Genomic DNA, 22,238 nt, shown 5'->3' on the forward strand with positions numbered 1-22,238 from the left:
CCGCTGTACTCATTCCGCCTCGTTTGACAAATACTTCTAAATATGCGTAGTGTTCTTGTCCCTTTAAATACTCCACTTACTACCAGCACGATATTTATGATTGATTCCTCTCTCGGAGATTTTAATAACCCCTTGACGGAGTTTTCCTCCTTAACACAAAATTCTCGCGTGACTTTCAAATGTAAATTCGTTTATAATTTTGATCAGAGTGGCGATGAAAAATTACCAGCCTAATGTATTAATTTTCCGGGACATGGTTGGATACTCTTACGACAGGCCTCGTATACAGGAAGTAAAATACAGAATACCTTATGGTTCAGGTTTAGAATTTTTATTTCATTTACATACAAACATATGATAATACTTAGTTAATAAAAGTTCTGAAGTTTTCATGAAAACTAATGACGTATTACTTGAGAAATTCAGCCCTTTGAAAAGAAAAGTACATTTATATTAAGTCAAAATACAGTAAAAAAATAACCACTTAACATTAACCACTACATTGAAAAGAAAATTAATGATGCTAATAATATTTTGTCATATATTCCATAAATAGCAGACGATTGTGCTAAATTTCAGCTAACGTCTATTGGATTATTTTCTTCTTAAGAGCTTATGAAATAGATGAAATGTTCTGCTATTTTAAACATCCCACTATTACGGACTGAAGGTAAGGGAGACGATGATGATGAGATGGAATGATGAAAGTTGGGGGAAACATGAGAGCCCCTCCCAAACATGTAACTTTGCTTTGTTTGCTTGTTACACTTTATGTCATTTTGCTTTGGCGTTAGTATTAAGGAACATTATTACAATTGGGAAAACTAATTAGAAATCAAAATTTGTAGGTGCCGCGGTTGCTCAGTGGTAGAGCGTTCACCTCTGGTGCTTGGGGTTCCAGGTTCTATCCCAGTCCCCGCCAAGTGAACTTTGTGGTGGACAACCACCGTGTGCGTGGGTTTCCTCGGGGTTTCCCCGTTTCCTCCCAGTTACTTAATTCTTTACTCATCATCACCGTCTCCTTTAGCTTAACCGGCATAACTGTGGAACGTAAAACTCAAAAATTTCATTTCATTTTTTTCCAGAATTACTAATGGATCATCTTATAAACAGCACGGAGAAAATTATTTACTAAACTATAAATAGCAAAAGTAGGAATATTTGTAATATAGGAATATACAGTACATATTATATAGTACAGTATAAGAACATAGGAATATACAGAGAATATATTAAATAGTATAGGAATACAGTGGGAATATTTGTAACATAAGAATATACAGTATAGGAATATACAGTGTATAGAGTATAGGAATATAGCTGGAATATTTGTAACATAGGAATTTTCAGTATACAGTATATACAGTATAGGAGCATACATTATACAGTATAGTAACGTAGTAATATGTGTTAAATACACTATAGGAATACAGTGTAAGAATACAGTACTAATATTTGTAACATAGGAATATACAGGGAATACAGTAGTAGGAATATTTATCTTGAAACCCTCTTGGAACTTTTAAACCAATAGAAAAACACTAAAATTTTGTAACATACAAACATCGACAGGGGAGTATTGTTTGACAAACTCGACAATGATACCAGATAAATGGTATTCCTAACTCAACATAAAATTACAAATGGCAGGACGTCAGGAATTCAAAATTACATATTAATCGAAAATATAAAATTCCCTACTTATTATCCATTGTAGCAAACTGTCATTACGTTACAGTATCACAAAGCACCAAATTTTGGACACCTCTACAACAGTAAAATCACAAGAGACACGGATGGGGCAAGGAACGTTTAAAATAACCATAGTGTCAAATACTGCTATCATGATATGATTTATTTCAAGTTAACAGGATCGAAGTTGCCAAATATTGAACTTTTGACTTTTCGAAATGCTTTATTTAAAAAGAGAATAACATGGTAATTACACATCTAGACATGGAAAGGTTCTCGCAAGACGGTAGTGGGAAATTTTTAAAAACGGTAGTTGCTTTCTTTGTTTCTTTATATTACACAGTGGCGTATTTAAGGAAGAGCTTCCGGGCTTAAGCCCTCCTCCAAATTTTATTTACTATTTTAAAGTAAATGAAATATCTTGCAGAATTTTCACATTTCCAGGAATAAAGTTAGCAAAGCTCCTCCCGAAACAAAATGGTAAATACGCCACTGATATTACAACACCACTGTTTGATAGCTGTAATTACAATAAGTTAACTCATTCACATAATTTTAAGCAGTGTTGCAAACTTTAACAATATTTATTATATCTTAGGAATGATTTGAGGTAACAAATTATCTTACACGACTTTATTTTCTCTACATTTATTGTAAACTATTCCCTTGAATTGATTTAGCACATACTAAGCACTTTTCGAAAATGCATTTTGAAGAAAGTAAAATGTTCAATTCGTTTTAACTGTGCTCTCCTAATTGTTCAAAATACCTCATATTTTGTTCATAGTGTTCGATAATAACATACTGTGGCTGTGTATTGGCCTGTCGGTCTCACTTCTGTTATCACTGTTGCTCTTATCTTCAAACTGTGAACGTTTATAACGGTTTCTGATTATGTAAAATTCTTAATGTGTAACACTAAAGAATAAGTATGGTATTGTATGTTTTCATTTATTACATACGCTTGAAATTTGTCATAACTTGAAAATTTGTAGCACCAAATGAAAACTTACAATACTTCACTTGCCACGCAGTGTTGAAATAAAGGCCACTACAGCGTCGCAAACATCGAAAAATAATCAAAATGTGAAGGGTTCTATTACAGTAATAGCGCAAGTGATACAAACGAGGTAATGAACATCGAAATTATTTTAGTGTTGAATAGTCTGGACATCATACGTATTTCGAAAAGTAGAATCAAAATTACAAGGACTTTTTTAAAAATACTTATTTCAAAAGACCTTACTTCGAAAAAGTATTTAGATAAGTATAACATCCAATTACAGATGATTTTCAATATACTACTACATATAAATCATAATGCCATTTACAGCAATTTGATATCTCAAACCATTCCAGAGATAATTTTGAAAAATATGAAATTTAATACATTACTTAAAATGGGGTATTTAGGGGGGCTTTTTAAAATAATTTTTATTTACTTTCATTCTCCAATATTAGATATAACAATACTTTCTGGTAGGTGTTATTACAACTTCTAAGAATTACATAATATTAAGCAGTGTTACAATCTTTAATAATAGTATTTACCATATTTCCCGAACTGTTTGAAATATCGAATTGCTATAAACCATATTATGATCTTGATGTATACTGAACGCCATCCATGCGACTAGATGTGGTGATTATCTAAGCAGTCTTTCAAACAAAGACTTTCGATAAAAAGATTTTCAATTCCATTTTATATTATTCTTTCTACTCATTTCAAATTCGTTATATAATGACTAGGTATAGTATTAGACACAAAATTATGGTAGTACGTCGACCCGCACTTTTGACTTGGGTCAATACCGCTATAGACGCTATCAAAATTCGGATGTATTGTGTGATGCTGTAGTGACCATAGTTTGCAATACTGAATAACAAACGTAATATTGTAAAGTATGATTTAACCGGTAGATTTGAAATTTATAATAACCAGACGTGATGCATTTAAAATATATATATAAAACTTTGTGTCGGGTTGGTCATACACTTATCCTGGTGTTATTACAAATTATGTCAGACAATGTGCCCTTTCGAAATTTACATGGTAGGAAATGCCAGCTTTTTTTAATGCATTAGTTTAAAAGTTATAAGATGTTATTGAAATAAATGGTTCACACACATACACACACAAATCCGAATACATATATAACCGGCATAACCGTGGGACGTAAAACTCCTAGATTTTATTTCAGTTTTTCCGAATACACACACACACACACACACACACACACACACACACACACACACGAATCAATATATTTTTAATTTTCAGGTTGACATTCTTCTGTACTTGTATGCAGGGTCGGATCCAGGATTTTCTGAGGGGGGCACTAATAACTACCAAAATAATCAATCATACTGAAACTCTTTAAAGTGATATGCAACGATGTTTATCCTTGACAACGCTGATACATAGAACGGGTGGGGGTGGGGGTAGTATTTTAAAGAGGTTCACAAAAGATATGCAGGAAAACATGTTCTAAAATGTTATTCTCTCCTCTTGGCTTGTTTTCTTCTATTTGACAAATGCTATATTGTTTTGCTTGGTGAATCCTTTCCATTTAACCCTTATAAAATCGTTTTAAACTATTGTTTTTGCAAAGCTCTGCTTTCTCTTAAGCCTGAAACGGAAAACTAATGGCAGAAAGTTTCGGAAAGTGTTGTTATTTTCACTCCTAGCTTCTCATTTCACCGGTGCACCCCTCTCCTAAATCCGGCCATGCTTATATGTTACTATGTTTTTATTTTCTTAATATTATTACTTTTCCTACATTTTATTTCGGTGAATATTGCCTCCAGAACTTAACCGCAGCAATAAAAGTCATACTACCTATATAAGTTTCCCATTATATAACTGTTTTAAAAATTATTTTGCTGGTGTTGAGATTCCAATCATTTACCGTAGCGTATTATCTTGTATGTTATATTTTACATATTCATTACAAAAGGCTTTTATTCTAAGACTTTCAAATGGTTACAAAATTCCCCCTTAGTAAAGAATGATACACTGCAAATGGAGCACACATAAGGTCAATAATCTGTATGTTTTCGCAAATGTAAAGAAATGCATCTTTTGCTTCTAAAATGTTTCTGACAATAATTACATTGGAAAGGTTTCAAATTTAAATGCATTTCTTCGTGCGAAACAAATCTCGATCTCAGATAAAACGATTTTTCACAATATTGACAGATATAAGGTTTGTGGTTTGAATGAATTCGTGTGTGACCTACAAGATATTCCCTGAGTGAAAATTTCTTGCCACACTCGCTACACTGAAATGGTAGCTCTCCTGTATGAGCACGTATGTGTCTACGAAGATGATGTTTCTGACTAAAATGTTTATTGCAATATTGACAATTGTAAGGTTTCAAAATGTTATGATCTTCTGAATGCAATCTCTCATGTCGTTTTGCATGTGTATTTTGTGAAAACCTTTTCCCACATATGCGACAAGAAAAAGGTTGTTCACCAGAATGAATTAACATGTGTCTTTTAAGATTACACTTCGAACCAAAATTTTTACGACATAAGAAACAAATATATTGTCCGTCTGGATACTTTCTACTACTTGTATGTGCTGTTTCATGCAATAAATTATGCTGGTCCTGATAGAATACCTTTTCAGAGTACAAGTAACCAAATAATTTATTTTTGTGCAGTCTCATGTGTATTGTCAATGAACGTTTAAGGCAAAAGTTTTTGTCACAATAATTACATACATATTTATCTTCAAGGTGATTACTTTCGTGTTTGTCAAGGCATAAATTGGATGCAAATGTCATTCCACAGTACTGACAACAGTATTGCAAAACTAAACTTTGATAAGTGGTTTTGCAAATGACCATGTCATCAATGTTTAGTCGTGGTTTTTGTTCTTGGACTGGAGTCTTCGCGTTCATTATGTCTTTAGTAGCTAAGTTATTCCCTCTTGTTATTGTTTCTTCTTTACAAAGTTTCTCTTCTCTTGATAAGGACTTTAAATTTCTACATGTTTCATGAAGCCTTCCTTTCACCCTTCTTTCGTCAAAATTCAAACTCCATGAAGGATCGGAATCAATTTCTTCTATTGGTAATGAATGTTTCACATCAATTGCTCCCACTATTCTACTTGGCAAAATATTTCTGCAAACAAAATATTCATGTTAATTTTAACGAAAAACATTAACATTTTTTTAAGGTTAATGATAACTCTTTACGGTCCTTTGTGAAGTTGGATGCAACATTTATTCTTGTTCAGTCCAGTCACGATCAACATGCTTTTTTGCAGTTGCTTTCTTCCACTGTCGAATTTTAGTTGCTTGATTTCTTTGCTACTACATCTAGTGAATAGTTTTCATTCTTACTTTAATAGATATCGTTACTGTAGTAGGTTTATAGTTTGAGACATAAATCATTACATACGAGATAATATAATTTGGTAAATTGATTGAGACTTGTTCGGACTAATTTGGGAAATATAAAAGGACCGCAAAGAGTTAATTTATACTAATTTTAATTCAAATTATTTCGAAGTCTGCTTTTACTTACACTTTTACAAAAGGATTTTAAAGTAGCTATTCCACCGGTGCGGCAATATCCGACATGTGGCATGCGGTAAGCAACAAATGTTTGCTGGCAAACGGACAAAGATCGTGTGGTATGCTGCATGTGTTGCTGTGTGAGGCACAGTGGCGTATTTAGGGGGATGGCTTCCGGGCTTAAGCCCCCCCGAAATATTACTTAGTATAGTAAAGTAAATGAAACATCTTGCAGAATTTTCACATTTCCAGGCAAAGCCCTCCCCCCCCCGAAAGCTAGCAAAGCCCATCCCGAAACAAAATCGTAAATACGCCACTGGTGAGGCATATGATATTGTGGAGACTTGTGGCGATCAAGATAATTTAATTCAACTAAGGCAACAGTTTTGCGGTTGGCATTGAGAGAGTAGAATGCTTTTGCAGACTATTGTGGCAGCAGCATACATTGTTATTCTGCATGGTTATAAGAGAAAAGATTCCGCTGGTGCAAGCGAGAATTATTTATTAAATCAATTGATACACAAAGTGAATTTTTAACAGGTTGTTGGCTGCCGACAAAGCACATTTCAAAATTTTTACCAAGATGAACCAAGAAGATTTTGAATAATTTGTAATTTTTTCTGTAGATCCTCAATATTACAATCCTCGTTGCGGGCGAGCTGTTTCAACGTACCTGTCTTGGCTCTACCATCATTGTCTTCGCTCTATATTGTTCTGATAATCAATCGCATAATTCAGGACCGTTGTAGTCTTTAATAAACTATACTGTTTTGTCAATAAGACACTCCATTTTGTCGAACGGAAATTACCGCACCGACCCACACCTTGCTGGATCCGGACCAACACTGTTTGACAAATAGATTTTTGTTATATGCTGCATGTTTGTGGGTCCCACAGGTTATAACATGGGGCAAGGAACACGGTTGCACGCTACATGACGCACCAAGTTTACTTAGTTGAATGTGGAATACTGTACGCATCACTGTCGCATGCTTTACGTTCCCCAATTTTTTTTTCCTGGAATAGCGCCTTAAAAATAGTAAACTGATTAATCATGAAGTTGGTCTTAATATTAGTTGATCAAGTTCAAGTTTATTTTTAATTCTCTTTTTCTCTTTTCTCAAGTTTCTCTTTTAATTCTCAAATTCTCTTTTCTTTTTTGGTTTTGATTTTGCAAGAAGTAGGGTAGAAGGGGGAATTTGGAGGTATGTTTCTTTCAACCTTCTTTCCTCACAAGTTATAGGTGTTTTTCAAGTTTTTAAGAACTGATTATATGTTGCAGGTTCTTCTGCACATACTATGGTAGTGGTAAGCTTTCGGCATCTTTACTTTTGATGCTGCAACATTTTTTATTTGTTTGTCTGATTTCTACCCAATTGTCCCCAACGGGGTAATTGGGTGCAAAATGATTAAAATCATTGCCGGTGCACATAAACCTGTGAACGTAATTCGGTGTAAATGAAGAAAACTCAAGCTTTCATTTGATGTGTATAACTTGTATTCCACTTAAAAACTAATATTTTTATGAGGCATAGAAAAAAATACCTTTGTTTACGCAAAATAAGAATAACTTATTTCTAAATCTCAAAGGTATTTGAATGCCTCTTCAAGCCTTCCAGTTACTGTTTATAGCATAGTATATTATCCTGTGAACGTAATCCAAAATGTATCACATACGAAAAACAAACTATGAGCCGTCACAATTTAGACCGAAAACGTAAAAGTAAAATGAAGAAAAAATAGAGAACAGGGCCTAAACAAACATATTAGAAGGTAATAAGACTAACACTAAATAATTATAAACTATTACAATAGAATATGTTTTGGAACTCTTAATTGATAAACAGGTTCTATTTACAGCATCAGTACTATTGGCATACGCAACGGCCATTGGAGGCCTGAGTTGAATAAAATAGCTTAATGAGCACAATGCACTATGAAACAAAAGTGTACACCACCACAAACAAAGATAGCACAGCATTTAAGTGAATTCCAAATACAAAATGTTTACTTAAGACATTCCACCCGTTTACCCGCACATCATGCGCGCAATTACTACCTGGGCGTAATTGGGAGTTACAATTTTTTCAAAATTTTAACTGCCTCACAGTGAGGATTCAAGATTTCTTCTTTTCACAACACCTTATGATGTTTTTAAGCAGCAGTAAAAAATCGGAATCAGAACATTAACAGCTGCGCGATTTATTGTGACAAACCAAAACACACACAAACCAAAAACTCGGTTTCAAATATATCATTTCTCGATCAAATCAGTTTTTTATCACTATTACACCCTCTAAAATTCATCAAAACTTTTTTTCTGATCAACAACTACCCACCCAACATTTGAGTGTAATTAAATTCCATAAAAATATACTGAAATGCAAAATATACACTTTTAAAAAGTTTACCACCCAATTACCCGCTCCACCCAATTCCCTTTTTAACCCTTCATTGTAAGATCTTACAACGCAATTATAAAGTATATTTATGCATACTATATATATATACCTAACTTTTACTTTGACACCTATCGCCCAAGCATACTTGTTTAGATGAAAAAAAAAAATAGCAAGACACAGAAGACGTGATGTGTGAACTCCAATTTCAGTTGTGGTGCTAGGATCAACTAGGCGGTAAGAATACTTTTCGCTTTCTGTTTGGCAAGTCTCTGTTGCCACGTTTTCACCCTAACCCTCTTCCCCATCCCTTCCCTCTTCGTTTGACCTAAACGTCAAAAAGTAGGAGGAAAGTGTCTTTTTACTCAGGATCATTTAATATTGTGTTGGTAGTAGATATAAAATTTGTTTATTTTGCAGCCTAAAACTATTTTAAGACTACCAAATGTCTGTTAGTATCTAGCTCCCGTGTAGGCATTTGCATAAGTTCTTTACTCTTTTTATATATCGGCACTTTTAGGTATGCATTCTGCTGTTCCATTATTATAATTGATTTAAGATTTCTTGCACTACATTAAAACAAAGACCACGAAAGACTTACTATATAACAATGCAATAGACTAGGCTTCTTCAATCTATTTATTTTATATCACGACACCCTTTTATCACATCTTCTTGCCTGCGACCCTCACAATTAATTTCCTGTTTGTAAGTTTTTTGATTATTACTGCTCATCGCTTACAGTTGTAAGTTATATTTGTATTTTTCTTATATTTAAATCTGCACATTTTAACGAGTTTCATTCCTCTTTTATTCCAATTGTTTTTAGAACGATTCTCGTAATTCCTCAATTGCTTTTTTTGTATTTGGGAACAAGTGTACAAACAAAAATATGTGTATCAAAAGAAGTTCAAAATATTTTCGCAGCTGTAGGGTATCTCAATGTTAAATGTGGCAACCCATCTTTGTTGATAGTCGTGTTGGGGATGTGTAGTGTGTTTGCAGCCCCTATTGGTTGAAAGTTTCTTGTAGTCTGAAAAAAATAGTGTTGCAAAGTTGAGAACATTTCATTACGTTGACGGAGAGATGGGGAAAGGTACTACAATATTATAAAGTAAATTTACTCTGAATTTCACAACATATTTGGAGCATTCCATGTATTTTAAGAAAGCATAGTATTTACAAATAATCTTTAAGAATCGAAAAAAAGACTCTTTAGATTATTTTCAACAACTATTTTAATTTCATACAAATTTACTACTTAGGCTCACAGTATGAGGCGTTTCAAATAGTAAAAACAAGTTCAACATTTTGCCAGTTTTTTATTTATCTAAAGTATAATGATTATAATAGAAATTTCAACAATAATAGTAATAAGTAATTGAAAGAAGGACGTTTTATAGAGTTCTTTGTTGTGAAGAAAGTTTAAAATGCGTCTTCCCCGAAGTAGCTCTTTGTTGAGTTCACCATTACTACCCGCAATATGTTTTAAAATAGTGTACATTGAGAATGTATTGAACGCAGTGCCGAACTGGCCACGTTGGCTACTTGGCAATCGCCAAGGGCCCGAGGCCTGAGGGGCCCACAGGGATCACGAGACGCAGGACCTGTGTAGGTCTTGGTCGAATTTTCGCGATCGCAAACGCTTTCTCGAGTCTTCCTGCCAAAACAGTTGCACAAGCCTAAGTTAGTCTTTCCGAAAGAAGTCTTCTCGGGGCCATCTTGCTCATATCAGTATGGCCCCATGAGCCAATTAAACTTCGTACTTAGCAAAGGCCCTCTCCTTCGTAACGGCCCCTGAAGTAACTTCACGATTACGTTTGATTGTCTGAGTATTATTGTAACTTTTTTCGCGATGTGTCTTGTACTACATATTTATTCTATAATTTTGTCACTTAAGTTTTGCAACTGGCACGTTAAGTTTATATACATATATATGGGGGGACTTTTAAGGACGACCCGCTCCAAGGTCCTCAACAAGGCCATTGTAAAGGAAAATCATATGTTTTAGACAACGTTGAACCGTACTTGCAAACATTGGTAGCTATGCAAAACTTCCGAATTCTTGTGGCAGTGCTCATGATATGGTCGTAAGATTCAAATACCCATACACAAAAGTATAGTCCTCTCAATGTGTTTTATGATGCTATTGTTGATATTATTAATATCGATAAATTGCTTCTTTCTGCAACCATCGAATTCATACTAAAATATCTGTGACTATATTCCTTCTAACCTAGGTCTCAGTTTTGCAGAATACTTTATTTAGTCGCTAACGTTGTTATTCGTTACAATTACTTTTATATTACAATATTAAACATGTAGTAATCAAGCCAGCTTCACAAATATTTAGTGAAACAACATCATGTACTAGATACACAATGATGCAAAACGAAGTGTTTAAATTAATCTATTTAATCTTTCTTTAAACTAGTCTATTAGAAAATATAATTCACGGATTTTCATGTTAATCAGAAGAATGTTAACAAGTACTGCTATGAAGCTAGGATGTTGGACATAGTAAGCGAGCCATGTAATATATACCAGAAGGACTTAGTTAGGCTGCCAGTTGGGTTACATTAGTCTTGATTCTTACTGGTCTACATTAATATAAGATGCTTTTATACATATAGCTCTTAAGTATCAAAAATGATTGTGAACATTAATATATTATTATTAATTGCATATACTTTTAAGACTTTTTGACATCATTCCTGTTAGAAATCAAAATAGATCCACTAATTAGCAGTGCAAATCTTTAAATATTGCTATTCTTGTAAGATCTGGGAAGAAAGCCATTTTGGAAACAGAACATTAAAATTTAGAAATTAGAGAACATTTGGGAATTAAATTACCAAATCTTTTATATTAAGCGTATCATTTGGATATTCACCTAGTGAGTATAAGAAAACCTCGGAAAATTTCTAACAGAATAACGTGCTTCTGAATTCGAACTCGAAACATCGTGATTGCTAGATGAGATAACTAAATTTCAGTTCTTTTAGTGTGAACATCGTTAGGAGTATTTAAAGAATGTTAGTGGGATCAGAGATCAGAGTATTTAGAGATAATAGATCATTAATATTTTTTCTGTAGCTGCATATTTTCTCAGAAGTAGTTACACAGTATTACGAGAAATATTGCAGTTGTATTACTACCACCTAGTTAAATAATCGTACATACGGTAAATATGAATAAGTTTTAGTAAGTGAAAATCAGGACCTACCTTGATGGGTATTCTACGAGCGTTTGAAAATTTATGTCAGCAGTAGTTTTATTTGTCTCCCAAGTGAAATGCTTCTTCTTGCTATTCATAATTAAGTCTTGATGTTCAATCTTGACACAAGGCTCTAAATAAGCCAAAGTGGGCTTGATTTCTATCTGATCTCCAACACTAAAATCTGTTTTCTTCACTTGAAGGTAATCTTTTGATGAAGTTTTCTTGTTGCTTCTCAGATTATAACTCACACACTTCAATTCCAAGATGTTTGTAGCAAATTTATCCCTCATTACGTGATATCCTTCTCCAAATATTCCATTATTATTTTGCATGGTTTGATTCTTAAAGTTTTCGTTATACATTGGATTTTTCTTACTACTCCTTAGGTTATACTTCAAGCTTCTTTGTTCCAAGGCATTCACTTTGTTCCCTGATCGAATAATATAACTTTTGTTTGGATATTCCCGACTTCTAGATGCATGGGATGAACAGTTTCCGGAATTGACACTAAAATATTCTGCAGTTTGGCTACTAGACGCACGTGTATCTTCCAAAGTAGTATTATCATAAAATTCATTCTCCGTTTCAATGTTGGAGATTGTTTTGGATAAATTAAATTTGAGAAAGTTGCCCAAGCTCTTGTTTGCTATTTCCTGTAGGAATATTTACAAAATTATCCATTTCATTTCGTTAAGATACAAACAGTAAAACAGCTGTAATCATTGGTGAAAAATTGAAGTATGAAAAACAATTGCTTTGTTCACTACTGATTAACGCTCAAATAATCATAGATGGAATGTAATAAGGCTTTACCTAATTTGTATCCTTGTCCACAATCATCTCTAATTTGATCTTTAAGAACTATATTGCAGATCCCAACCTTTCTGGAAATTTACATTAATAACTATTACGCCCTCTGTTTATCTGCTTTTATAAATGATCACAAATATGTTCATATTCTATGATTTATCCAATAACTAATAGCTGTTCCTTTAAAAATGTTTTCGAAAAGTTTCGGATCTATGCAATCTGAAAAAATTAAAAATCACATTAAAACGCCAATATTAACTAATAGGCTAACAATTACAAGGATCTTTTAAAAATTTAATTTGTGGTATAAAAAATTCTATATAAGATTTTTTTTTAAACAATGTATTATACCAAGTAACTTTGTAAAGATACTCTCAAGGATACTTTGTAAATAGAAAAAAATCTATATACATAAAAACGAAAATGACTATGTTTGTGACTTAATAACTCTTGAACCACCCGTCAGATCTCGATCAAATTTTCAACATAGATTAGATTCGGGCCAAGGAAAAAAATTATTATTTTACTTTGACGGTACAACTTAGGGGCAAGGGAGGAATAGATATTTTAAAATGATAAAAAAAAAGGTCGATATTAGTGTTGTATCCATAGTTTTTTGTGTTGCTGGGATGAACAGTGACGCTTCCGATGCCGTTTAAATTCAACTTCAGCTCTGCAACTTGGGGGGGGGAGGAGGAAGTAGAATCTGATCTTCATGACTAGTTCATCTTTGCCATAGTTGTGGTAGTTTTCTGTGCAGTTTACTCCTGATATTCCAGCGCTAATATGAGGATGCTCCATCCAGCTGGAAACCAAAATTTCCATGTTCTCTTTCAGCTGTAGGGAAGTCATGTCTACAGTATGTGAAGATAGCAAAGTTAGTTTAAGTGTCCTTGAAAAATAGGGTGATAAAATTTTTATGGATGACTGACAAAACAGGTTTACCTTGGATTAATCACAGATTTATTCTTTATAACCATGGGGATTTTCTGAAGCTAAATCCTTACATTTTGTTATTTACTTTCCGTGGTAGGCGGAAGGTAGCCTCATCACTAAACACAACTGACGCAATGAAACCATTTCTTTCTATGAGATTTTGCAACGCAGAACTAAAGTCTCTTTCAGTAGATTTAAGCAGCAACAACCATTTCTATTGATATAGGTAAAACTTCAAACGTTTTCGCAGAATCTTCTACACTGTTGTCTGCTTCAAGTTCAATTCTTTGCTTGCACGAACCGATAATTTTTTTGGGATTTCTGACAAAAGTCGAACACACACGTGATCAACTGTTTCCTAATCAACTCCTGGCCGGCCTGTTGATTTCTTCTTGTACAAACTTTCCTTAAAAACTCTCTAACACTTCCGAATTGAGTGCATTTAAAGGCGGAATGGGTAACTAAACATCAGCTTTCCCATCCACTAAAACTTTTTAAATTTTTCTTTCACTCAACATAAGTTGCATGTTATTGGGAATAAATAAACAAATCATCATCATTATCATCATCATAGGCATTCTTTCATTAGGTAAGGTACTCACGCAACACTTTTTATAAAAGGGGTTCGGCTATGGGCATAGGATATAATTTGAAGTACTCTCCAACTACCTCTATAAAAATGGTTGCGGAAGTACCGCAGGATTCTGAAAGATTTATATTTGGATAGGGCACATATTAGTTCCTAAGTGAAGTGTTGACCCTACTACAGTAGGTCCCATAGTTTTGGAGCTATGGACCTTTGAAGTTCATTTGTTTTTTAAATGTTTTCGGCAGACTATAACTCCGAAAGGAACCATTTGTACAGCCAGGTTGGTCTATATGCAACAGTACAATTTGCAAGGATACAAACAAAATCAAAACATGTAAATAAAAATTGATCTAAAACAAACACAAAATACCCTTTAGACCCTTCTGCGAAATGGAACATAGATATTTATTATTATATAGGCACCCAAGAAATAAAGAATAAATAATTACTTGAGATGCATGTGCTCAGAACTAATATCGATAAGCTGTACGTATATATAACTACAACAATCTTCTATTCCTGCTGCGGGGACGCGGGGGCTCAGTGGTAGAGTGTTCACCTCCGGTGCTTGGGGTTCCTGGTTCGATCCCAGCTCGCGCGGTGTGGACTTTATGGTGGACAAACACCGTACTCGTGGGTTTTGTCGGGGTTTTCCCGTTTCCTCCCACTTTCTTTTCTCTACGATTTCATTCATCTCTCATCATCACTGTTCCCTTTAGCCTAACCGGCATAACCGTAGGACGTAAAACTTTAAGATTTCATTTCATTTTTTCTGTTCCTGCTGATAACCAAAATAATGTAATATTTATTACTCACGTGCATGATAGACTTCTCACGTGACATTTGAAGCATTCTTTTTTTTAAGCAGCGAAGTAGCTTATACTAGATTACTCATATCTGCATCTTTTTCTTGCATGTATGCAGTGTGCGAATTGAAAACTTTTCCCAGGGGGGGATGAATTTCACCCATATGCGCACCGTCCTCTAGTGATGGGCAGTGGGAATATTCCCGGTGGGAAGGAATTTAAAAAATGGGAATATTCCCGGGTTTTTTCCCTGGCCTATAAATTCCCGGGAAGGAATTTATTTCCATTTCTTTACTTTATCTTCCAAATTATAAGAAACATATGACTAATTACTTCATTTTAATATATTATGATTTAATTCTAGATTTTAAAGAATTTGGAGATTAAAAGATTTAAAATTCTCTGACTGTACTTTATATAACAATTAATATGTTTTTTTTAAGTTCCGATTCCATTTGCACTAAAAAGTAAGATAATTGTTTAGAATTGGGGGCCAAAATTAGCAAAAATTAGGATGATGTACGGAAGAAATGAGTTGATAGTGATGTTCAAGTAGTCAAAAAAGTATCGAACACATTTTTTAGGGCACTAGTGGATTTATACAAAAGGGAAAGGTAAGTGGAAGTGATTTATGTGAGAAAAGAAAGTGAATTGTTGGTAACGAAGATAGAAAACAACGTACCATGGGGTGCTCTAACCCGCCTTCATTCGCTAACGCTCGCTCTGCAACGCTGTCTGAATTTAATGTTGGTAACGTAATTTAATGTATGAAACCATAAAACAAACGCATCGGAATAGAATATCGCAAAAAAGGAGGTGCAAATCTGCTCCCCAATACTAAAGAACGGCCAAAATTAGCAAAGTACTAATTTACAAATGATGAAAAGGAACCAGTTGTAAAGTAATTTAGAATTATGTAGAAATGAAGTACTATTAATAAACCCTGAACCACCATTAGTAATAGACGTCTGTCTGTCTCCTCTCTCCGACTCGAATTTCTGAAGAAGTACTCGGACTTCTTTTGCATGTGAACGTATGGAATTCCGAGAAATAGGTAGAATGAAAGGTCGTGTATTGCAGTGTTACAAGGTAAAATATAAAGATAAGTATCTTGCAAATTTTGTGAACATAAATATGTATGCGCAAATGCTGATAAATTAGTGAGACATGTATCTTCTAACATTTACCAATCTAATTAGTTTATAACATTTATAAATTTAGTGTGTTTATAATATCAGCAATAGAGTCAAGTTGAGCAAATCCACTTACATTTAAATTTAAACTGTTACTATATAATTTACTATATAATTTTTTCACACATATTTAATTGATAGAACATAATGTAGGTAAATATACATTTATGCGTACTTTCCAAATATAATAAAGTGTTAATAAAGTAACATGGTACCGTTTAGAATATACATTTTAAAGAATCCTCTGTGGACAACAGTAATAATATGCTGTGGTATAAAAATTAATTAAAGTTTGAAATCATAATATAGTAATAGAATGGAATTTTCTTTCTGATTGAACATAAATTCCCGGATAAATTCCCATTTTGGGAATCTTCCCGGGAAAATTCCCAGGGAATATTCCCGAAAAATATCTTTCCGGGAATTTACCCATCACTACCGTCCTCCCACACAAACACACACACACACACACACACACACACACACATATATATATATATATATATATATATATATATATATATATTATTTACTAACAAGTACAAAACAGTTGAGATGTGAGATGTTTCATAAATTTTCACTCAAGCAATATTTAGGGTAGCTACGCAAAGTAAGAATTATTTCCTTTTTCTATCTTCATGTCCATTTAAAAATACTCCAGACGGAAAAAAAGTTATCCCTGTTAGGGATAAAATGTTGTACAACACAAACTTATTTAGCTGGGAATCGAACCAGGGAACCCACGAAACATGAACAAATGCTCTACCACTGAGCCACCGGGTCCTTCTTTGAGATAGTCTTGCTGCTCTTTCCAAATTTTACAGGAAATTATCCTCACAATTCTATTATGTTGTCGCAAATTCCACGCTGCAATGGACAAAATGTTTCGTAACCTCTGATAACTAAAATTTTCATTGCTTTAGAAACCGTTCTGTGGAATGTTGTAATTCGTGGACACTGAGTTGTGGTAACAAAGTTTCATAGTTATCTCAAAATTTGATTTACTCAAACAGCCCCGTTATCTGCTTTTGCGAATAAGGAAATGCCACTGGCAGGTATGGTGGACAGAAGCGATAGAATGATGTCCGAAACTGTTCAGATATTATGTCTTATACACATGCTGAAACGATTCAGTAAATATGTGCACTGACATGGATTTGACATTTGCTGCGTACATAATACTGTAACAGGCAAATAAAAAAAAAAAAAAAAAAAGTGTTGGAAATCACTCTATAAGAAAACATTAACATTTCCGGTAAATGTTGGAAAAGTTGAGAATAAAGAGATATCAGTCTTCGCATGAGCAACAAACTCGAAACTGAACAGAAGTTCATGTCAGTGCTGCGCACAGTAAATTCGTACCGTTTGACTCAAGCAGCCCCGGACACAGTGTGAGGAAAAGGAATCATCTGGAGATTAAATAAACATCCTTTGTTGATTTACACGTTTCATCTGCCCTACATGACGAATAATTGATTTTTGGAATTAACTAACTAACTGTATGGTCTATGGAACCCGGAGGTTCAATGCTGAGTTCACAAAAGCTCTCCACTGACTTTTGTCCTTAGCGAACTGGATCTAGTTTCTACTTTGTACTCCTATTTCTGCGAAATACATCTTAATATTGTTCTCCCATCTCTGCCTAGGTCTTTCTAATGGTTGTTTTCCGATTGGTGTTCCAGTTAAGACATTGAAAGCGTTCCTACTTTCTTTCATCCTGACAACATCACCTGCGTATATGACCCACCTACACTTGATGACCCTAACAATATTTGGTAAACCGTATAAATTATGTAGTTACTCGTGATGAGGTTTCTGCCATTCGCCATTCCCGTTTCTCTTGAGTCCGAATACTCGTCTCAGGATCTTGTTCTCAAATACTTGCAGTCTATGTTCTTCCGACACAGTAAGCGACCATGTTTCGCAACCACACAGAACAACAGGTATAATTATCGTTTTACACATTTTAAGCTTCAAATTCCTCGACAGAATTAGCGACGACAAGAGATTTTGAACTGAATAATAACACGAATTCCCTGCTTTCAGCCGACATTTAATTTCTCCGTGAATATGGAATTAAGGATTTTTGGAATTATGCTTATCTATTTGTCCGTTTGTCTATCCTAATGAAGGTACACTCGTTCAGAGATCTAAGTTGAGCCTCCCCGAATCAAATTTTGTAGTTATAAGATTCTTCAGATTGTTCTTTTTTTTTTTTCGAATTTACTTCCTACTTTCCAAAATATGTCCTACTTCTTTCTATTTCGTTGATTTACTTAGTATAGTAATTTAGACACACTTCGTTCAAAAAGTTGTCGTTCGTTTGGTTATTTGTTTCTTGAAATTTATCGTACTTTTTCAGCATCGAGGTTACATGAGACGTGTGCATAGAATTTAAGGTGCGACCCGAACCAGCCCAAAATACTCAATGTGTTCCCACCGGGAATCGAACCTGGAAGTATGTGTATTAAGCCGCGACCTCAAACCTCTTTTTTTTTTTAACCGATCATTCCTGAGTTTCCTGAGCACCCGAGCTTCCTCGTTACAGGTTTTTTTAAAACCCTTACAAAAGTGAACAGCGACGCGAACACAGAAACATAGCGGACAGTTAAAATTCCAAATGCTCTCCCACCAGGAATCGAACCCGTGACCACGTACACCAAAGGCGCACGCGATAGCCATTAGACCAGCGGGGAGGGGAACGTTGGAGATAAATTGATGTCTATGTAAGTTTTCCCTTCTGTTTTCTTTGATGTTAGTTGTGTTAATATAAGTTTTCTTTTCCTTAACATTCTTATTCAACATCTAGGTTATGAAGGAAATGATGTACTACTATATTGTGCTCCAAACCATGACCAGGATTTGAATTCGATAGGTTTATAGTTCATCATACGAGATTCACCATAGGAGTATGCTATTCATCATAGCTAGTTTGCTTTTAACAGAGTTTTATTACAGGAACATGCCACCACCCATTGTGTGACGATAAAATTGATTTAATGGAATGGTACTACGAATTTCTCTCTGTATTTACCTTAGGTACATTTTGTTACCACTTTATTTCTCTCATCTATTAGCACTAGAAATAAGGAAGCAAATTTATGGACCTGCTATATCATATATTATAGGGATGGCCAATTCCGGAAGTTTTACTTTTCGGGATCCGGAAAGTAAACTCGTAAAAGTCCAAAATTCAGAAAAATTCCGGACTTCAGAAAAATTCTCGATTTCGGAAAAATCCGGAATCTGGAAAAAATCCGTTCACAAAAAATCCGGAATTTGGAAAAATCCGAATTCACAAAAAATCCGGAATTTGGAAAAAATCCGAATTCACAAAAAATCCGGAATTTGAAAAAAAATTCACAGAAAATCCGAATTCACAAAAAAATCCGGAATTCTTCAGAAAACCGGAAGGAGAAATTTTCGATTCCGGAAAATAAATTTTCCGGAATACGGATTCCCGAAAATTTTGGCCAACCCTAATATATTACTATTGATTGTTACGCTTGCGTGGATGCTGAAAGAGTTTTGATCAATAATAGTAATAATACTAGATACGATGGCGTATAGGTCGGGCACTCACCTGTAGTGCGATGACTCCTGGTTGCGTCTAGAGCATGTGATTTTATGGTGGACAACGTCGTGTTTATAGGTTTTGTCGAGTTTTCTCGTTTCTTTCCCATTTTCATTCTACCAAATATTTCATAATATTTCAAATATTTCATAATAATGTTTCATATCAGGCCCAATTTTCGGTTTCCGGTGAGGGTACTCTGTCGAAAAGTGTGAAAGTATTTTCAGGCCAGAAATCCTGAGTGATAATTTTCTGGGCGTTCCTCATTCACACCAGGCAAATGCCGGGAAGGTACCTAACATACAGGTCTCAAGCCGCTTCCTTACCTCCCCATTGCTTTCTTCCTTCTCTTTCCTCGGAAAATGTGACTGCTCAGAGACGTCATCGCTCATACGTGACGGGTTAACATAGTTATAGATGCCGAAAGCCCAGAAATCTAATTCCTAACCCTAATCCTATTTCATAATTAGTCAATTTCAGTGACCATTCTTTTACCCTACAGCATGCGCGCCGACTACGTGGCTTCAGCACCCCCACAAATAATCGTGTGGGTGCGGCGCTCGCACAAGATTTTTAGTTTGATAGAAACAAAATAAAATAAATATTTCTCATTTGCCATTAACAAAAAATATTAAGCAATTAAAACATTGAGATGCAAGTTAAAATTTCTAACCTTTAAAACATAATTGTTTGTTTCAAATGTGTTTGTACAAAAGGCAACCAAGCAACAAACTTCCCCATTCCTTGCCTGTCTCTGGCCTAGTCAAAGACAGTCACTACAATAAAAAATGGAAATCTATTGTGAATAGAAGGAGCACAGCACTTTATGACTAACTTACTAACTAACTAAGTCTATGGTTTATAGAGCACGGAAGTTCAATGCTGCGTTCATAAAAGATCTCCATTGACTTTCGTCCTTAGCGAACTGGATCCAGTTGCTACTTTGTATTCCTATTTCTGCGAGATCCATCTTAATATTGTCCTCCCATCTGCGCCTAGGTCTTCTTAATGGTCGCTTTCGGATTGGATTTCCAGTTAAAACTTTGAAAGCGTTCCTACTTTCTTCCATTCTAGCTACTGGACTTGCCCACTTGAGCCTCCTAGACTTCATTACCCTAACAATGTTTGGTAAACCGTATAAACTATGTAGTTCCTCGTTATGAAATTTCCGCCATTCCCCATTCCCGTTACTTTTGGGTTTGAATATTCGCCTCAGGATCTTGTTCTCAAATACTTGCAGTCTATGTTCTTTCCTCAGAGTAAGCGACCATGTTTCGCAACCATACAGGACAACGGGTATGGTTATCGTTTTATATATTTTAAGCTTCAAATTTTTCGACAGAATTCGCGATGACAAGAGATTTTGAACTGAATAATGACACGAATTCCATGTTTTTAATTTCTTTGTGAATATAGTTTTCGTCTGTTAATATTGATCCTAGATATTTTTAAAGTATGCACTTTATCAAAAGTATTATTCGATATTTTAACACATCCATAATTTGCCGTATTACGATCCCTTTATGACAGTGTTCATAAAAGATTTTAACTGAAAGGAAATCAATCAACAAATATGGAGACTCTCCTGAAAACATACAACACGGCCCGCCATTGATATGCACTCACATAAATTTTGCAAAGTCGGCGCCGTTGCCCTGCAAGGAATGAGTGGAATGTAATATTGAAAGGTTTCATATCACTTAATTTTTCTCTGAAATACTATATATCTAAAGCTCATATTTTTTGAAGTTGGAATTTGAGATGAACCATCAGGGGTGTAGCCAGCAGGTTTCTGTAGGAGGGGCCCGTCGTTTTTGAAGGGGGGCCAGCTACAATCTACAAAAAAATGTGTTACAGCTAGTGTTTTTGAAGCCTGAAAAAAAACTGGAAAATTTTTGTTTCCTTCCAGAAAACTAAAAACACTGTTTTTAATATTATTATTATTATTATTATTATTATTAATAATAATAATAATAATAATAATAATAATAATAATAATAACAATAATAATAATAATATTTTTTTCATAGATTATATTACAGGTAGTTTTTATTATGTTTAACCAAGAACTACTGCCCCGGACCAAATATTATACCTTTGTGCATAATATTTCAATACACAGAACCTATCTATAAAGGTAACCAAGAAAGTGCTATCGCTTTCTCACCTAGCACGTACCTGGAAGATCAAGAATAGATCGACAACCTTCTGCAAACGTTCTGGAAGACCTTGGATTCCATCGCAGTAAAGGTTGGTGGGACGTGAAGCGAAAAAGGTATAAACTGCATTTTGCACTTCTACTAGGGATTTGAGCTGGCATCCTTTAAGGTGATTGTCCAAGGGAGGGGACAGATGATAATCGGACGATGCAGTGTCCAAGGAGTATGGCGGATGCAATAGTGTTTCCTTTCCAAGGCGTAAAATGGTGTCCCGGGTCATCATAGCCACGTGGGCTTAGCGTTGTCCTGTAACATAAGGACAATTTTGGGATT

General features: G+C 34.6%; 1 protein-coding gene across 4 annotated transcripts in view; it reads right to left on the reverse strand.

The window, feature by feature from the left end:
- Positions 1-307: 307 nt before the first annotated feature.
- LOC145689963 (uncharacterized) overlaps positions 308-22,238 on the reverse strand; it is a 149,260-nt gene continuing 127,329 nt past the window's right edge. For 3 of the 4 annotated variants that reach the window (XR_014132129.1, XM_081764355.1, XM_081764353.1), the window contains 2 exons: positions 11,845-12,491; positions 308-5,824 (listed from right to left, as the gene is read on the reverse strand). Coding sequence is in view for 3 of the 4 variants with exons in the window: in XM_081764355.1 (XP_081620481.1) it covers positions 4,732-5,824; positions 11,845-12,200 (1,449 nt within the window). In the remaining variant the exon portion in view is untranslated. The other variant, XM_081764356.1, reaches the window with a different exon arrangement.

This window comes from Thermobia domestica, chromosome 7, assembly GCF_964235325.1.
Source record: "Thermobia domestica chromosome 7, izTheDome1.hap1.1, whole genome shotgun sequence".
NCBI classification, from domain to species: Eukaryota; Metazoa; Arthropoda; class Insecta; order Zygentoma; family Lepismatidae; genus Thermobia; species Thermobia domestica.